At 35.0% G+C, this 14928-nt stretch overlaps 1 protein-coding gene across 4 annotated transcripts in view; it reads left to right on the forward strand.

The window, feature by feature from the left end:
• Positions 1-14928, forward strand: part of LOC126776305 (klarsicht protein) — a 222788-nt gene that overhangs the window by 89220 nt on the left and 118640 nt on the right. For all 4 annotated transcript variants that reach the window (XM_050498712.1, XM_050498714.1, XM_050498711.1 and 1 more), the window contains 7 exons: positions 3462-3816; positions 4493-4619; positions 5008-5146; positions 6460-6663; positions 7078-7176; positions 8682-8784; positions 9305-9435. In XM_050498712.1, coding sequence (XP_050354669.1) covers positions 3807-3816; positions 4493-4619; positions 5008-5146; positions 6460-6663; positions 7078-7176; positions 8682-8784; positions 9305-9435 — 813 coding nt within the window. In that variant the 5' untranslated portion in view covers positions 3462-3806. The remainder of the gene's footprint in view (positions 1-3461; positions 3817-4492; positions 4620-5007; positions 5147-6459; positions 6664-7077; positions 7177-8681; positions 8785-9304; positions 9436-14928) is intronic.

Genomic DNA, 14928 nt, shown 5'->3' on the forward strand with positions numbered 1-14928 from the left:
ATTAATCATACATAACGAAGAATACATGTGTTTAATCCCAACAAACATTAAACAAATAATACTGGCATTATTACATAATATTATTACATATATTATACAAATAATTATGGCGTTTTAAAAATAGTTCTGTCATTTTTCGTTAATTTTTATTATCATTACTGTAGGTATGATTAATTATTATTATTTTTTTAAATAAATTTTATATGTACTTTTTAAAATAAATGATATATAATAAAGTTAAATGGCTAATATTTTTATTCAAATGTATTTGTGAAGAATTATGATCCTCTAAATTACGTGAACTGTTATGTATTATATGTAAAAACGTGATCTGCATATTTAATGTCTAATAATTGTAATATTTTTCATTTCTTCAAGTTTTTACAATAGAATGCCCGATAACGTGTGAGTTTTAATTTAAATGAAAAAATAATTAAAAATAGGTTATAAAACCGTGTAGTTATAAAAGCTACTTGTGTAACATAAGTTATGAAAATACTTCCTAATTGGTAATTGTTGAAACTTTAAGTAACGTCACTAACGAGCCTCACTCGATTAAGTACGTATAGCTTATTATTAACAAGTCTTAAAGGCGCACGCTAATTAGGGTAATGTGTAGCACAATATTCAATAAAAAAAGAAATTACATGAAAAAAATAATCTAGTAACCAAATGTTATATAAGAGTTATGTTACGTCAATGAAAGTATTATGAAAATTGTTTAAAACGGTTTTTTGAGAATAAAACGTGAGGTGTCGTGGGACTCCGGTTTTGAACGAAGCTCCTTTCGCTATATATTATATATTTTTATCAAGCAAAATGAAATAAATTAACATCATTTGATAGTTACTTTAAAAAAAAAAAAAATTTAAAATGAAATAAAATAACATATGTAATACAATTTTAAATTATTTAATTAAATATAATTACGTAGATTTATGCTTGTAATCAGACATACTAAATATAGCAAAAGTGTCGTGATGGTCGGTGTATGGTCGAACTCACACTCTTATTTTCGGTCTGGCATTCGCCAAATATCTATAGGGCTATTCTGTAAGAACACACTCTAAACAAATCGCCGAAAACTGTCGTGAAATGTCAGAAAGTGATATGCGTCATTGACCACAGTGATTACAACATTTAAAGAATACACGCATCGAAATAGTTTATCAAACATAAGTCGGTTGTCTACATTTCACGGGTGAGTAACGAATGATTGAATTCTTACAAACTAGTATATTTAATACAGGACGTGATAAGGAACTTCGTTCTAAAGTTATCTTTTTTTTTAATTCGTTTAAGTAATTTTATTTAGTGGTTGATCAATATCGAAATTTGAAAGTTATAAATATATCTTTTACAAGATAAATGTAAAATATGCAGCGATTTCGCGGATTAAACGGTAGTGGACACTATGGTTAAATATTTTATACATTAATATATTAACAAATTATTCATTTATTAAAATCCAGGGCTTTAATTTTAAGGATACAAAAAGTTATTGACCCTGCTTATCGGATAGCTTAAAAGCTAACGCGTCAAAACCTTTAGAAATTTGATTACCGTTTTATCATAACGAAATATCTTGAAAGGAATAGTTTTTATATTTTGTATTTTAAACGTAAACCGATACATATAAATACTGTAATAAAAATAGCTACAGTAACTTGCGACCTTTGCTCGCCATATACCGTGTATCGATGATTTTATTATTTCCATCGTGTGTGTAATGCGTAATGAGTCGTGACACATTCGTCGAGGCTCCACGACGTTATCGGTGTACTTTACCTTAGCAGCAGTTAGATTACCACAAGTACCTAGCAGTTAGATTTTCACAAGTAATGTCATAATTTGTTTGAATGTGTCCGTTTGTCTATCTAACTGAGGCAGAGCCTCGTTGACCTAGAAAGCTGAAACTTTACTTGTTCTACACCACATACATTTATGGGAAAGAAATCGAGGCCGCATTTCTCCGCCGGAAGGGTCGTTATTGCCTATTGTAACCGATATAAACTTCTATCACATATATTTATGCTTATAACTTTGTTATGTTTGTTGGACTTAACTATCTATAATTTCTTATCACCAATCTATTTCAAAAAGAGCCGAGATGGCCCAGCGGTAAGAACGCGTGAATCTTAACCGATGATCGTGGGTTCAAACCCGGGCAAGCACCACTGAATTTTCACGTGCTTAAGTTGTGATTATAATTCATCTCGTGCTGTACGGTGAAGGAAAAAATCGTGAGGAAACCTGCATGTGTCTAATTTCACTGAAATTCTGCCACATGTGTATTCCACCAACCCGCGTTGGAGCAGCGTGGTGGAATAAGCTCCAAACTTTCTCCTCAAAAAGAGGAGAGGAGGCCTTTAGCCCAGCAGTGGGACATTCACAGGCTGTTACAGTACAATCTATTTCAAGAGTTGACAGTTAAAGTTCAAAATATTTAGTAAAATTTCAGTTAAATTGCAATGAATAAATCTTAATTGCTTTAAGCTTAGATAACAACAGATGCCTTAGTAAACCAATTTAAAGTACTACTTAATTCTTTAATGCATAATTTATAAAAGAAACGCTTAGATTATACGCAATGCTTGCTCTAAATTATTCTGTTAACCGTGTAACACTATTAAATTTTAATATTATCTTTGCGCAACCTTAATTTATTAAAAAAAATGACTAAGATGGATGATAACTGTTCTTTATTAAGGACAAAAAAAAGTTCTTAAGCTAAATATTTACTTTTTTTTTTAGGTGATTGATTTTGTTAAAATACGCTATTGCTTGTTACGATATTCGTTTACGTTAACTTTAATAACCACTAAACGGTCCCTCGCACAGTTCGTGTTTCAACTATTTGTCTTATAAATCAGCAAATTGGTGTGAAACTGTATAGAAAATTGCGCCCGGTTGCTTTCCATTCCATTCCCTATTGCCCTTTGTCACGTTCGGTGAAAACAATTGATTTTTGTTGGTGAAAGTACCTTTGCGTGTATTTAGATCTGTGATTGGAGCAATTGATTTTAGTTATTTGCATGTTTGATCCTTACCTTATCGTAAGATACGTGTGGAACAATTTATTTAATTTACGTGTAGCTTAAATCAATGATTTAATGATGATATTATACAACATTTGTAGTTATATAACATTATATTGAATAGAAGAATTATAATTGAATACATTCTTGTTTAAATTAATATCTCTAGCGACTAACGAAGGTCCTCGTGTGCGTGACGCATCGTTATTTAAAACTCGTTGCTCGTTATGGTGGAAGACCGTGGTACTACTTACCGCTAAGGCAAAACAAAGTGTCCTTTACCCATAATTTTAATTGCTATTACTGAGTGAAATAAATCAGAAAATTTTATTTACATTTTAAACGTTTATTCGATAAAATTTGTCATTTATACATATTATGATAGTTGTTACCCTTGAAGATAAACAATTTTTTTTCTTACAGGACCGACTCAACGAAACGCAGCATGCAAACACAGGAGGCAAAGTAAAGGGCAAGAACGCAACATGTGACCACCGACCTATGCACCAAAACAGACAACATAATCTTCAAATTCATGAGTCTTATCTAAAGATTACATGATTAAGAAAACTATTTATTCTACTTTAACTTTAACATAACGAATCTAGTCGCAGTAGTTCTTTTAAAACGAAGCAATTTACATTATTAAGAGCATAAAATATCAAGACTTAGTACAAAGACGAGACAGTACAAAAGACTTACGGGAAAACTAATGTTGATTTGAAATTAAATCGATTGTTTAGAAAGTTCCCGTGGAAACAAGTCAAAATGTCTACAAGTGAGTATTGGAAAATTTACTTTATTCGTTGCCTCTTTCCTTCTTACTCTGTGTGTATCACATTTTCAATCAGCCCACTTAATCAGGAAGTAAAATACGCAAGTATGTAAGCACGCATTGGATGCCCGGATTAGAATTCCAAGACCCCTAGGCACTTTGATATCTGAGGACACCCCCATTCGAAGCAATTACGATAAACTTATATAATTTTTGGCTTGCCGGGCCCATAGGCTAGACTAGGTATTTGCTTTCCGAAATACGGCAGCACAGAATGGAAGTTAAACCGAGGAGCAATCGAAGTGTAAACACGTGGTATTACTATTATAATTCGGTTAAGGACCGACCTCGTCATTTCCATAACCTTAAGGTCGATACGGAAAAAGTTTATACATAATTCGAAGGTCAAAGTATTTATATGACAATACGATATATAATTTTTGTTGTTATTTAATAAAATTTTTATAAATTTTGTTGGTTTATGAAAGTTCCGAAGACACTTTTATTAACATATTATCAACTGTTCATTATTTCTATAATGACGTCGTGTCGTTCATATAATATGCGTCCGCATTACTTACGTAATAATCTGTCAATTATTTTATAAACGAGAGTATTGTCATTATTGTATTTAATGTTAAAATAAAAAAAGTTAACCAATAAAAAATATGTATTTCAGGTTGCGAGAATTCAGCAAGAATTTTGAAGAGCAGCTTTTCGTTGTCTTCACTACGATCTGCGCCTGCGCCACCGAACGGCACCGGCGATCACCTCGAGCGGCCCTACCATAGCCTCACTAAAAAGAGGTTAGTTCGTCTTAGAAATAATGATTCGGACGATATTTAAAAAAGTTATGCCACGGTACGCAATTGATACGTCACAGCTTGATGGAAGATTTATTAAGGTTTTTTAGAGAAAGTGTCAATGATTTTAACATCACAAACGCATAGACCGTTATAAATTTACACTATATAGTTATATAAATTGTTTTAAAAAAATAGATTGACTAAGTTGTTGCACAACTTCACATTATTACATTATTCGATAAAAATATTTCTAATTAATTTTCCCTAACCGCATGAGATTGTGGAACTCATTCTTCGTTGAATCTAGTAATGATCCTTCTTTGTTCAATGTATTATGATTTAAAAAATAAACTAAATTAAAATCGTTTCTATTGTTAAATCGTTACAGGAAAGAGCCATGTCGGGAAGCGTGGCGACGCAGCTGGGGCTCCGCGGCGAGTGGAGGCAGCGCCGGGGACGACCTCTGGCCTCTGCTGCAGCACCATTACGAGTACATCATGGACAACCAGATCATAGACTCTTGCAAGGTTAGAACTGTTGGTGGTTACTAAATATTGAAATATTCTAGAAATAAACGAAGTTTACTCGGTTGAATAGATGGATACGCTTCATAAACTACTATTAAACGCCCAGAAAACATTGTCCTGCCTTTGTATATACATACATATTATGTGTACCAATTGTATTGGCGATCGTTTATGTTTGTGTACTGCAGCGCCATCTAGCCGCGAAATATAACAAAGCTAATTTAATGGTATAAAAACCTTATCCATGAAAAAATATTTTAACTGTATCGACTTGTTCTGTGAATTATGAATTCTTGTGAATCTTATATCAGGGAATTAAAAAGTTATAATGATTGAAAGATATCCGGGCTTTGTAGAGAATTGGCTTAGGTATATTTAATTTTTACTAATTAAAACTCTTGTGGTCTGCTGCATCTTGCTGTACTCCGTTAATGGCTCGTTGGAACTCTCTCAGAGCGAAAAAAAGTGATCTTGCACTCTGCAATCCTCGTTAGTGCGTAAGGCGGCTCGAGTTCCGCTCGGCTGCCATTCTCCTCAGGGCCCTATGAAACTTAACACGCAAGGCTCCCACCCCGCGCATCCACGGCTACGAGGGCACGTCCTACATTTTGAAGAAGGGACGACATCTTTGTCGTCCAGGCCAAGCGGGATTGGTTCTTTTCTGGTCTCGCTCTGCCGTTATTTAGACTATAATGGCCTCATAGAAAGAAGCTGCGAGCCGCCACGCCTTAGGTCTTAGTTAAGCCTTAGTTAGGCCTTTATATCAAAACTAGTATACAAAACTACTGCGGCTTCGCCAAATTTCTTTTCTGTGTAACTGACAAAAAAAGCCGAGTCAAACCCGGGCAAGCACCACTGAATTTTCATGTGCTTAATTTGTGATTATAATTTTTCTCGTGCTTTACGGTGAAGGAAAACATCGTGAGGAAACCGGCATGTGTCTAATTTCACTGAAATTCTGGCACATGTGTATTCCACCAACCCGCACTGGAGCAGCGTGGTGGAATAAGCTCTAAACCTTCTCCTCAAAATGGGACATTCACAGACTGTTACGGTTACGGTGTAACTGACTACATGTATGAAAAATTTCATGATCATCAGTAGAGTATTAAAGACGTAAAGCCGTAACATTTAGCAAAGAAAAAAATCCCTTTCGCGTTAAATTATAATATAAGTTACGATGCCAAGATGGTTTAAACAAGTAAGCATGTCATTTCTGAATATAGTAAAAAATCTTGGACTATGCTTACGATTATTTTACGCCCAAAGTCAAATGCAAACAATAATTAAAATAATGTATTATTTTTTTTCAGGAGGCAAACGGCGAGCTGTTATCCAACAATTCGTCAGTATTGCAAAACGGGCCGCGACTTCTCAACCCCACCTCCGGCTTCAACAGACAGTGGTCTATGAGCCAACTAATATCTGAATTCACCGAACTCTGCCAGTGGTTGACACACGTACAAGAAGAGATATATTCTAGTCCAGAAAACCTATCGAGCAGGAAATTGAGAATGGTAAGCAAATCGTAATGTTGTTTTTTTTTTTATTTCAGCAGCAACTTTTAACGAGTCTACTTGTTTATTAATCTGTTGAAAACTATATATAGAAGTATTTGTAACGCAAAGAGGTTTTTGTTAAGATTTCATATTATTTAGGTACGAATGTATTGATAATATTTTGTACCTATCGGTAAATAATAATGCCGCTATAATAATTTATAAATGAATTTAATCGCGAAATTCGATTATTAGAAGGTGATCATATAAAATATTTGCTGAAATTGTTTTTTTGAACGATACAAAAAAATATATATCCGAAATGCAGTTTCACATAATTAATTATAAATTTAACAATTAATTATAAATTTAACAACTATATATATACACTATTATTTAGAATTAATAAGTATTTTTTTATGACAATTCTAGAGTCGTATGTCGGAGCTTGTGTCGGTGGAGCCTCGACGTGCCAAGTTCATAGAACAAGCCTCCGCTATCCTCGAACGTATACCGGAGGCTGCAGCTGACGTAAGTATCATGTAATAATTACTAAGTTTACTTAAGTTTTTGTATGACAGACGAACGAATAGACCACCTAATGTTAAATTATCATTTTCGTTCAAGTTTCGTTGCGTTCAACTCCTTAGTTATTTTAAATTATTTATGTTTTATATTTTTATTAATTATTAAGGCTTGTACCAAAAACTTTTAAATTATTATGTTTGTATACATCGAAAAGATTAAATATTAGTATTCACATTTCTATCAGAACAAACTGTCTTCTTCACTTCAATTTTTTATCCCACATTACTACTACTATTATGAATGTATTTACTAAACAATTATGTAACTTAACAAAATACCATATAAAATTTTACATTTTCAACTTTAATATTGAAGAACTTGCAGGGATTTTAGTCGTGAAAGACAGGCAGAGTTACTTTTGTATTTATAATATTAGAATAGTTTAATAATAAAATAAACTGGGATGGACGTTCACTGCGACCTTAGTCCAAGGGATTACATCGAGGCTATTATAAAAACAGCTTCACGGAAACTCGGTGTTCTGAACAAGGTGCGGCGTTTTTTCACGCCACAACAACTGTGCCTGTTATACAAAACACAGGTACGGTCTTGCGTTGAATATTGCTCGCACCTTTGGGATGGCTTCGCTAAGTACCTACTGGAGGCCTTGGACCGGTTGCAGCGACGTGCAGTACGCATTATTAACGACGTAAAGGTCACAAACACCCTTGAACCCTTACAATTACGTCGCGAGATAGCAGCACTGAGCGCTTTCTATCGACTGTATCACGGCGAGTGCTCTGAGGAATTATTCTCTCTAATTCCTGCTTCCCCCTTCCTTCTTAAGTCCACGCGAGCTGGTTCTCGATGTCACCGCCTAACTGTGACATCAATTCCATCGCGCACAAAGAAATTTGGCAACTCCTTTCTTTGTCGCACTACCAAAAAATGGAATTCCTTACCAGCTCACGTGTTCCCCTCCTCTTACAACCCGGGTTCCTTCAAACGAGGCGTGAAGAGGCATCTTGCGGGCCGGCAAGGCGGGGACGGCTAGTACAGAACATTCTTCCCGACTGTACTGGCCGTCGTCGCGTTTGGACTCTACTACCACTTACCATCAGGTGGAGTAGAGTCAACAATATATAACATATATATAAAAAAAAAAACTGGGTGCGAACCGTGAGGTTCACACGACTAACTTCTCAGAGAATTAAAAACTATTAAATACATTTTGAACCGATTTAAAAAAATCTTTTTAGTTTTTTTTCTATTTTTACTAAAAACCACATGGACCGATTTTGCTGAAAACTTTTTTCGTTCTTAATTTTGTAATTACGCGTCGACTGAGCCCAATCCCATGTCAATACGTTTTTTTGGTCGCGAGATAATCGAGGCGAAAGATAATTCCAAATGTACATGCGAACATTGCAATTTGATTTTGTGTGTTATTATACTTTTGTATAAAAATGTTAATGTATAGTTAATAGGTATTTATATATATTTAACAGGTAACGTGGCGTGTCGAGCATTTAAACGTAAAGTGGGAAAGTCTACGCTTGCTGCTCAATCCGGAGAAACAGAATGTTGACGGAGACTGTTCTGACACCGTTGGTTAGTGTGCTAGATATATTTTATGACCTTTTTTGCATAAATCCATCTGCTTGACGTTAACTCTATCAGTTTATTTTTTTTGAAAGGTTGGTTTAATCTCACCTTACTCTACTGTTCATATTTCTATATACATATAGGAATACGTCCCATCTGATGTAAAGTAGTCACCGCCCATAGATATCGTTTTTGGAAGAAATATATGATAAAGAACCATTTATTAAAAAATTACTTACTCTTAAAACGGAAACGCAACAATACTATGTATTGTCGCTTGAGAGGTACCACTAAGTAAACGATTGAAGAATGACAAACGAGGAAGGAGTGAGGAACGAGATACGTGGACTTAGATGGGCTGGCTCTATTTTACTGAGCCATAATTTCAAAATCATATTAAGAACTATTGTATTTTTTTTTTATTTGTTCACATTTTCATTATTTACATCGTCACCTCCATAAGTTATACGGAAGGTGTCGCAATGTATCAGTGTGTGAGTACGGTACTGACGCGCGCGCTCCGCAGACTCGGCGCACGAGCTGCGCTGCCTGCGGCGCTGGCTGCACGGCATGGAGGGCCGCCTGCCGCCGCCCGCGCTGGGCGCCGCGCGCGCCGCGCCCTACCCCGAGCTGCTGCGCAAGCTGCGCGAGCACCAGGTACCGCCGCCTCTATATCAGTGACAGTAACAGCCTGTTAATGTCCCACTGCTGGGCTAAGGCCTCCTCTCCCTTTTGAGGAGAAGGTTTGGAGCTTATTCCATTACCCTTCTCCAATGCGGGTCGGTAGAATACACATGTGGCAGAATTTCAATGAAATTAGACACATGCAGGTTTCCTTACGATGTTTTCCTTCACCGTACAGCACGAGATGAATTATAATCACAACTTAAGCACGTGAAAATTCAGTGGTGGTTGCCCGGGTTTGAACCCACGATTGTCGGTTAAGGTTCACGTGTTCTAACCACTAGGCCATCTCGACTCTCACTAGGCCATCTCGATTCTCTATATGCACTATAATATTTTAATCTTCTTTAAAAATACATCTTCAACTTTTTGTTGTCGAGCTCACAGATTTTATTCATTTTAATCATGTGCAATGTTGCCAGTTTCAAAGACAAAACTCGATAATTATTATTTAGCGCTATAAAATCTGAACGATTTTTTTCCTGTGGATCCGTTTTATGTATTCAACTGGAAACAGAAATGCTTCATTATTATTTATTAGTTGGATACATCTGGCATCGCATAAATTCATGCGGTCAATGTAAAGCTACCACGGGGTCCAACTAGAGATTTTACTGAGAAGAACGAGCAAAATACTGTAAACAAATATATATTACATTCAGCCTGAAATGCAACAAGCGCTAAGTCGACCCTTTTTTTTCAAAAATTCAACAAACAGACGCTGACCAATTTCGACCACGGCGACTAGTCTCAAAAGAGACTATCTAATAGCTTCGTGATATTCATTTTCATAATCCAGTGAACGGCAAATCTCACTCAGATTAAAAAGAGTTTAAACACAGGATAAAGGTCTTTACCAGCTTTCTAAAATAAAACTGTCAATTTCCAGAGCTTAATAAATTTAATATTACTCGGGGTTAGATTAGACTAACGAGACAATTATAATAAAAGTAAAAACAAGCTTTTCTTTCTGACTCCGTCAATCAGATATTTAATACTATAGTAAGATCCCGCATGCACATTACTTATTAAGTTTTCTGTATTTTTATAGTTTAGCTAGGCGGACGAGCATGTGAGCCACCTGATGGTAAGCGGTCACCAACGCCCAAACCAAACCAATATTGGCATTGTAAGAAATGTTAACCATCGCTTACATAGCCAATGCGACACCAAACTTGGGAACTAAGATGTTATGTCCCTTGTGCCTGTAATTACGCTGGCTCACTCACCCTTCAAATCGGAACACAACAATACTAAGTACTGCTGTTTTGCGGTAGAATATCTGATGAGTGGGTGGTACCTACCCAGACGAGCTTGCATTAAGCTCTACCACCAGAAGCGAAAATAGAAAATGAAATATATATATATCTATCTTTTAATTATATAATTTCAGTTGATAAGTTGTTACCAATATTCTCTTTTTCTCTCTGATGTCAAGAAATAAATGAATATTTTTTTTAATTTATTTAAAGAAATATTTGGCTTTGTTTGTTTGTCTTGGATAATATAATATATATATGTTGCAAGAAAATATCCAACAATTCACTTAATTGTGTTTCTTTAAGGTTTCATTTAGTTTAAACATATAGTACCATAACTTTGAATTCGATAAAACGATAAATAAAAACTTTAATCAAGGCAATATTTAACCATTGTTGTGGCAAAATTAACGCATTATAATCACACAGTTTAAGTCTTTAGTCTCGTTTGTGTCTTAACCTCTACGTATTTTTATTATTATATAAGGCATCCGACTTTTAGATAGTCTTTATCGTAGATATTAAGGTAACCCTACAGACCCTTTTCACTTTAAACCATAAATTCAAGACACGATTCCGGACGCACAGCATATTCTTAAATTTATTGCTTATAAAAATATGTACCTTACATAATAATAACGAATTTATGACGTAATGTAACGTGGTAAATTAAATAGTATGAAAACTTAGCGGGTTATTTTTTCCGACATACGATGTCCCGTGAACGGGACAGGCCGAGCTCATTATAAACATTCATTATAAACGTAAGCTAAAATATTTGCTTACCAAGTAAAATCGTAGTTCTAACTTCGGGCACGTTTGGGGGGACGGATAGCCATTTTGGCTGTGGTATATAGGCTAATCTTTCTGGAGGGACGTAGTCTCATTCTGTGAATCCATCATGATTCAGAAGGCGAGAATCGGAAATTGACCAATCCTGCTCGGTATTGTTTCGGCCCTACCACAGAACCGACGGGCCCCGAATGATTAAGTTAAGGCAGCCCAGGTTACGGCAGCCGGAATAACCTCGTGCTGGTATAGACGAGTGAGATTACTTACGCTTCTCCGGAGAGTTCTATCGAGCCATGAGCGGAGTACGGCACGGAAAGGGTTGCGGATGCATACATGAAAAAAAAAACGCAACCTTTCCCATCCGTGTCACAGTAACAGTCTGTGAATGTCCCATTGCTGGGCTAAGGTCTTCTCTTCTTTTTTGAGGAAAAGGTTTGGAGCTTATTTCACCACGTTGCTGCAATGCGGGTTGGTGGAATACACATGTGGCAAAATTTCAGTCAAATTAGACACATGCAAATTTCCTCACGATGTTTTCCTTCACCGTCAAGCACGAGATGAATTATAAACAAAAAATAAGTACCGTGTCGACGACGGTAAGCTCAGGGGTTAAGAATCCCACATATCCCAGTTCTCTCACAGGGTCCGGTTACCTTTTAAAGATAGTCCCTGCAAAAAAAACAATCCTTTGTAGCGGTTAGTTAGTTTTGTTTTGATAGGTGCGTTAGTCAGAGTAAAGAACCCGACCGCGGTACCATATAATGTAGCTTTGGATTAAATTTACATACTTAAGTTTTCTGTGTAAATAAATAAAAAAGGTCGTTTGTTACGAACGAGTGCGTTTGTTTTTTTGTTATAAAAGTCGACTATGACGTGAAAAAAACTAGTTTTGTGTTTTTTCTTTTTGATAAAAAAATATGTTAAATTTAATTTCCGCCCAGAGAAGCAGATGGTTTGCAAGTTGTGTATAGTGATTTTAGGGTTCTGTATAAATGATGACTTGCAATTGAAAATGTTTGAATGAAAGGATTATTTTGTTATCGAAGGGTTTCGGAGATATCATTGCTGCCAGGCATTAAGATTGATTGATACGTAAGAATGTGTTTATCACTATCATTTTAAGATAGTACCACTTGTTTATTGTTAAAATTTCTAAAGATATCTTTCTTCTTCATCTGTTCTGATATCTAAAAGCAATCATCAGATATTCTACCGCAAAACAGCAGTACTTGATATTGTTGTGTTCCGGTTCCGGTCAGGCACAGTTGACATAACATCTTAGTTCCCAAGGTTGGTGGCGCATTTACGATGTAAGCGATGGTTGACATTTCTTACAATGCCAATGTCTATGGATGTTGGTGACCACTCACCATCAGGTGGCCCATGGCGATGTAAGCGATGGTTGACATTTCTTACAATGCCAATGTCTATGGGTGTTGGTGACCACTTACCATCAGGTGGCCCATGTGCTCGTCCGCCTTCCAATTCTATAAATAAATAAAAATAAATATATTTTTGTAAAATTGTGTTCTTCTAAAGATATATTAATAGTATCTCAAATATTTTTACATCGTTGTTAAAATATACCATAAAAACAATTAATTTATTTATATAGATATATCTTTCATATATTTTTTTACTTAAATCAACCAGTTGTTGTAACATCTTTTTTTTACACAATAAAAAGTGGCATTACTAAATCTAAATGAATGTATTTAAAAAGAAAGTTGCGGTTTTAAGGAAAATAAAATAAATAAAACAAACTAAAATATATAAATTCAAAGAATACGCACTTTCAACTTTGTCGTGAAATGAACGAAATCAATTTTTGTAATAAAGTGATATTACATATTAATAAACTATCTCAATGCTGCTTAGATTTTCTATAGATTCGTCATTTATCTATTAGCAATAGTGTCTTTAGCAATAGTTAGTATTTATTAATTGATTTAAAAATAATGGGATAAATAATTCTGAATCTGCACTAAGTCCCGCAAGGATCAACTTTGGGTCCATTTCTATTTTTGATATACATAAACGATGCATCTTTATATTTTTTAAATTATATTGTTAAAAGATAAAACTGACTAAATAATGGCTCACTGACATAAAAATAGGTTATCAATAGAACATCACAACTTATTTGTATATTAATTTACCGTTACCCTCCTAAGAAGGGGACCTCATTAGGATAAGTTTTTTTTTAATGCTGATAAAGGTTGCAGTTTTGAATGAGTTTTTATAAATATAACAGCTTACCTATAAATACATGTATATTGCTCCTCAAGTTCTAATTTTCTAAAATCCCTTAGCCTTAGGCACTTGCCTACGTAATAAAGATAACTTCTTCCAGATTTCACCGTCATAGCCTTAGTTACTTCGAGTTAAATCGTGTATTTACTTTTTTATAATAAGCTAAATAAATCATTTCGAATGACGGTTCTTGATGGAAAATTATACGTCTATCTTAATAAAAAGATAAAGCCAACTGCTTATCTGAAATTGACGACTGCTAGTATATGTATCTCATACTGTCTGCTAACGGTATATGTGAGCGTCAGAACAATGTGCATACACCCTAATGAACGTTATAAACAATGATGTAGAGATGCCCTTAATTAGCATCGACTCCGAAGTGAGAGTGCTTTGTTTCTACAAGCTTATCGCGGAATCGCTCTCCTTTGTCCGATTAAATTATTATATTCGCACGTGAATGTTGGAATTACCTTTTCTCGTTGAAGTTTAATTTAATTAAATGAAATGCTTTGTTCTTTTAACTACACTTTACTTAACATGATGATACTGTTAGCTTTATTTTTATTTTTATCCGATTTCTAAAAGCGGGACGGCTATCGACTGTGATCCGATTTTGATGATAATGCTTTTACTGAATAGGTTGTATCTTCAACTGGCTCTGTGCAAGCCTATCTGGGTAGGTACACCCATATATCACTTATCCTACGGTTAAACAGCAATACTTATTCTTGATGTGCTTCGGTTTGAGCCAGTGTAACTACAGGCACAAGAGACTCAACATAATCTTAGTTTCCAAGGTTGGTGGCATTGACAATGTAAAGAATGGTTAATATTTGTTACAGCACAAAAATCTATGGTGACCACTTAAAAACAGGTGGCCCAATTGCAAAAAAAAAAAAATATGTTCACATTATTAGAAAAAAATCGAGTCTAATCATACTTTAGAGTAGAATAAAAGTAGTAACTAATATAACTGCTACTTGTAAACCGATTTGAATTACTGATAATACGTACGTAAGGGTGGAAATAAGGGTAGAAAGCTGGTGGATACGTCACTTATTTCATGTGTATTGTTCGATCATTACAAGTTTCTGTTATTTTTATGTATAAACAATATGTTAAATTATACCGGAAATCTTAGTATGGACTAGATACCATC

The sequence above is a fragment of the Nymphalis io genome, chromosome 20, assembly GCF_905147045.1.
Source record: "Nymphalis io chromosome 20, ilAglIoxx1.1, whole genome shotgun sequence".
Lineage (NCBI taxonomy): Eukaryota > Metazoa > Arthropoda > Insecta > Lepidoptera > Nymphalidae > Nymphalis > Nymphalis io.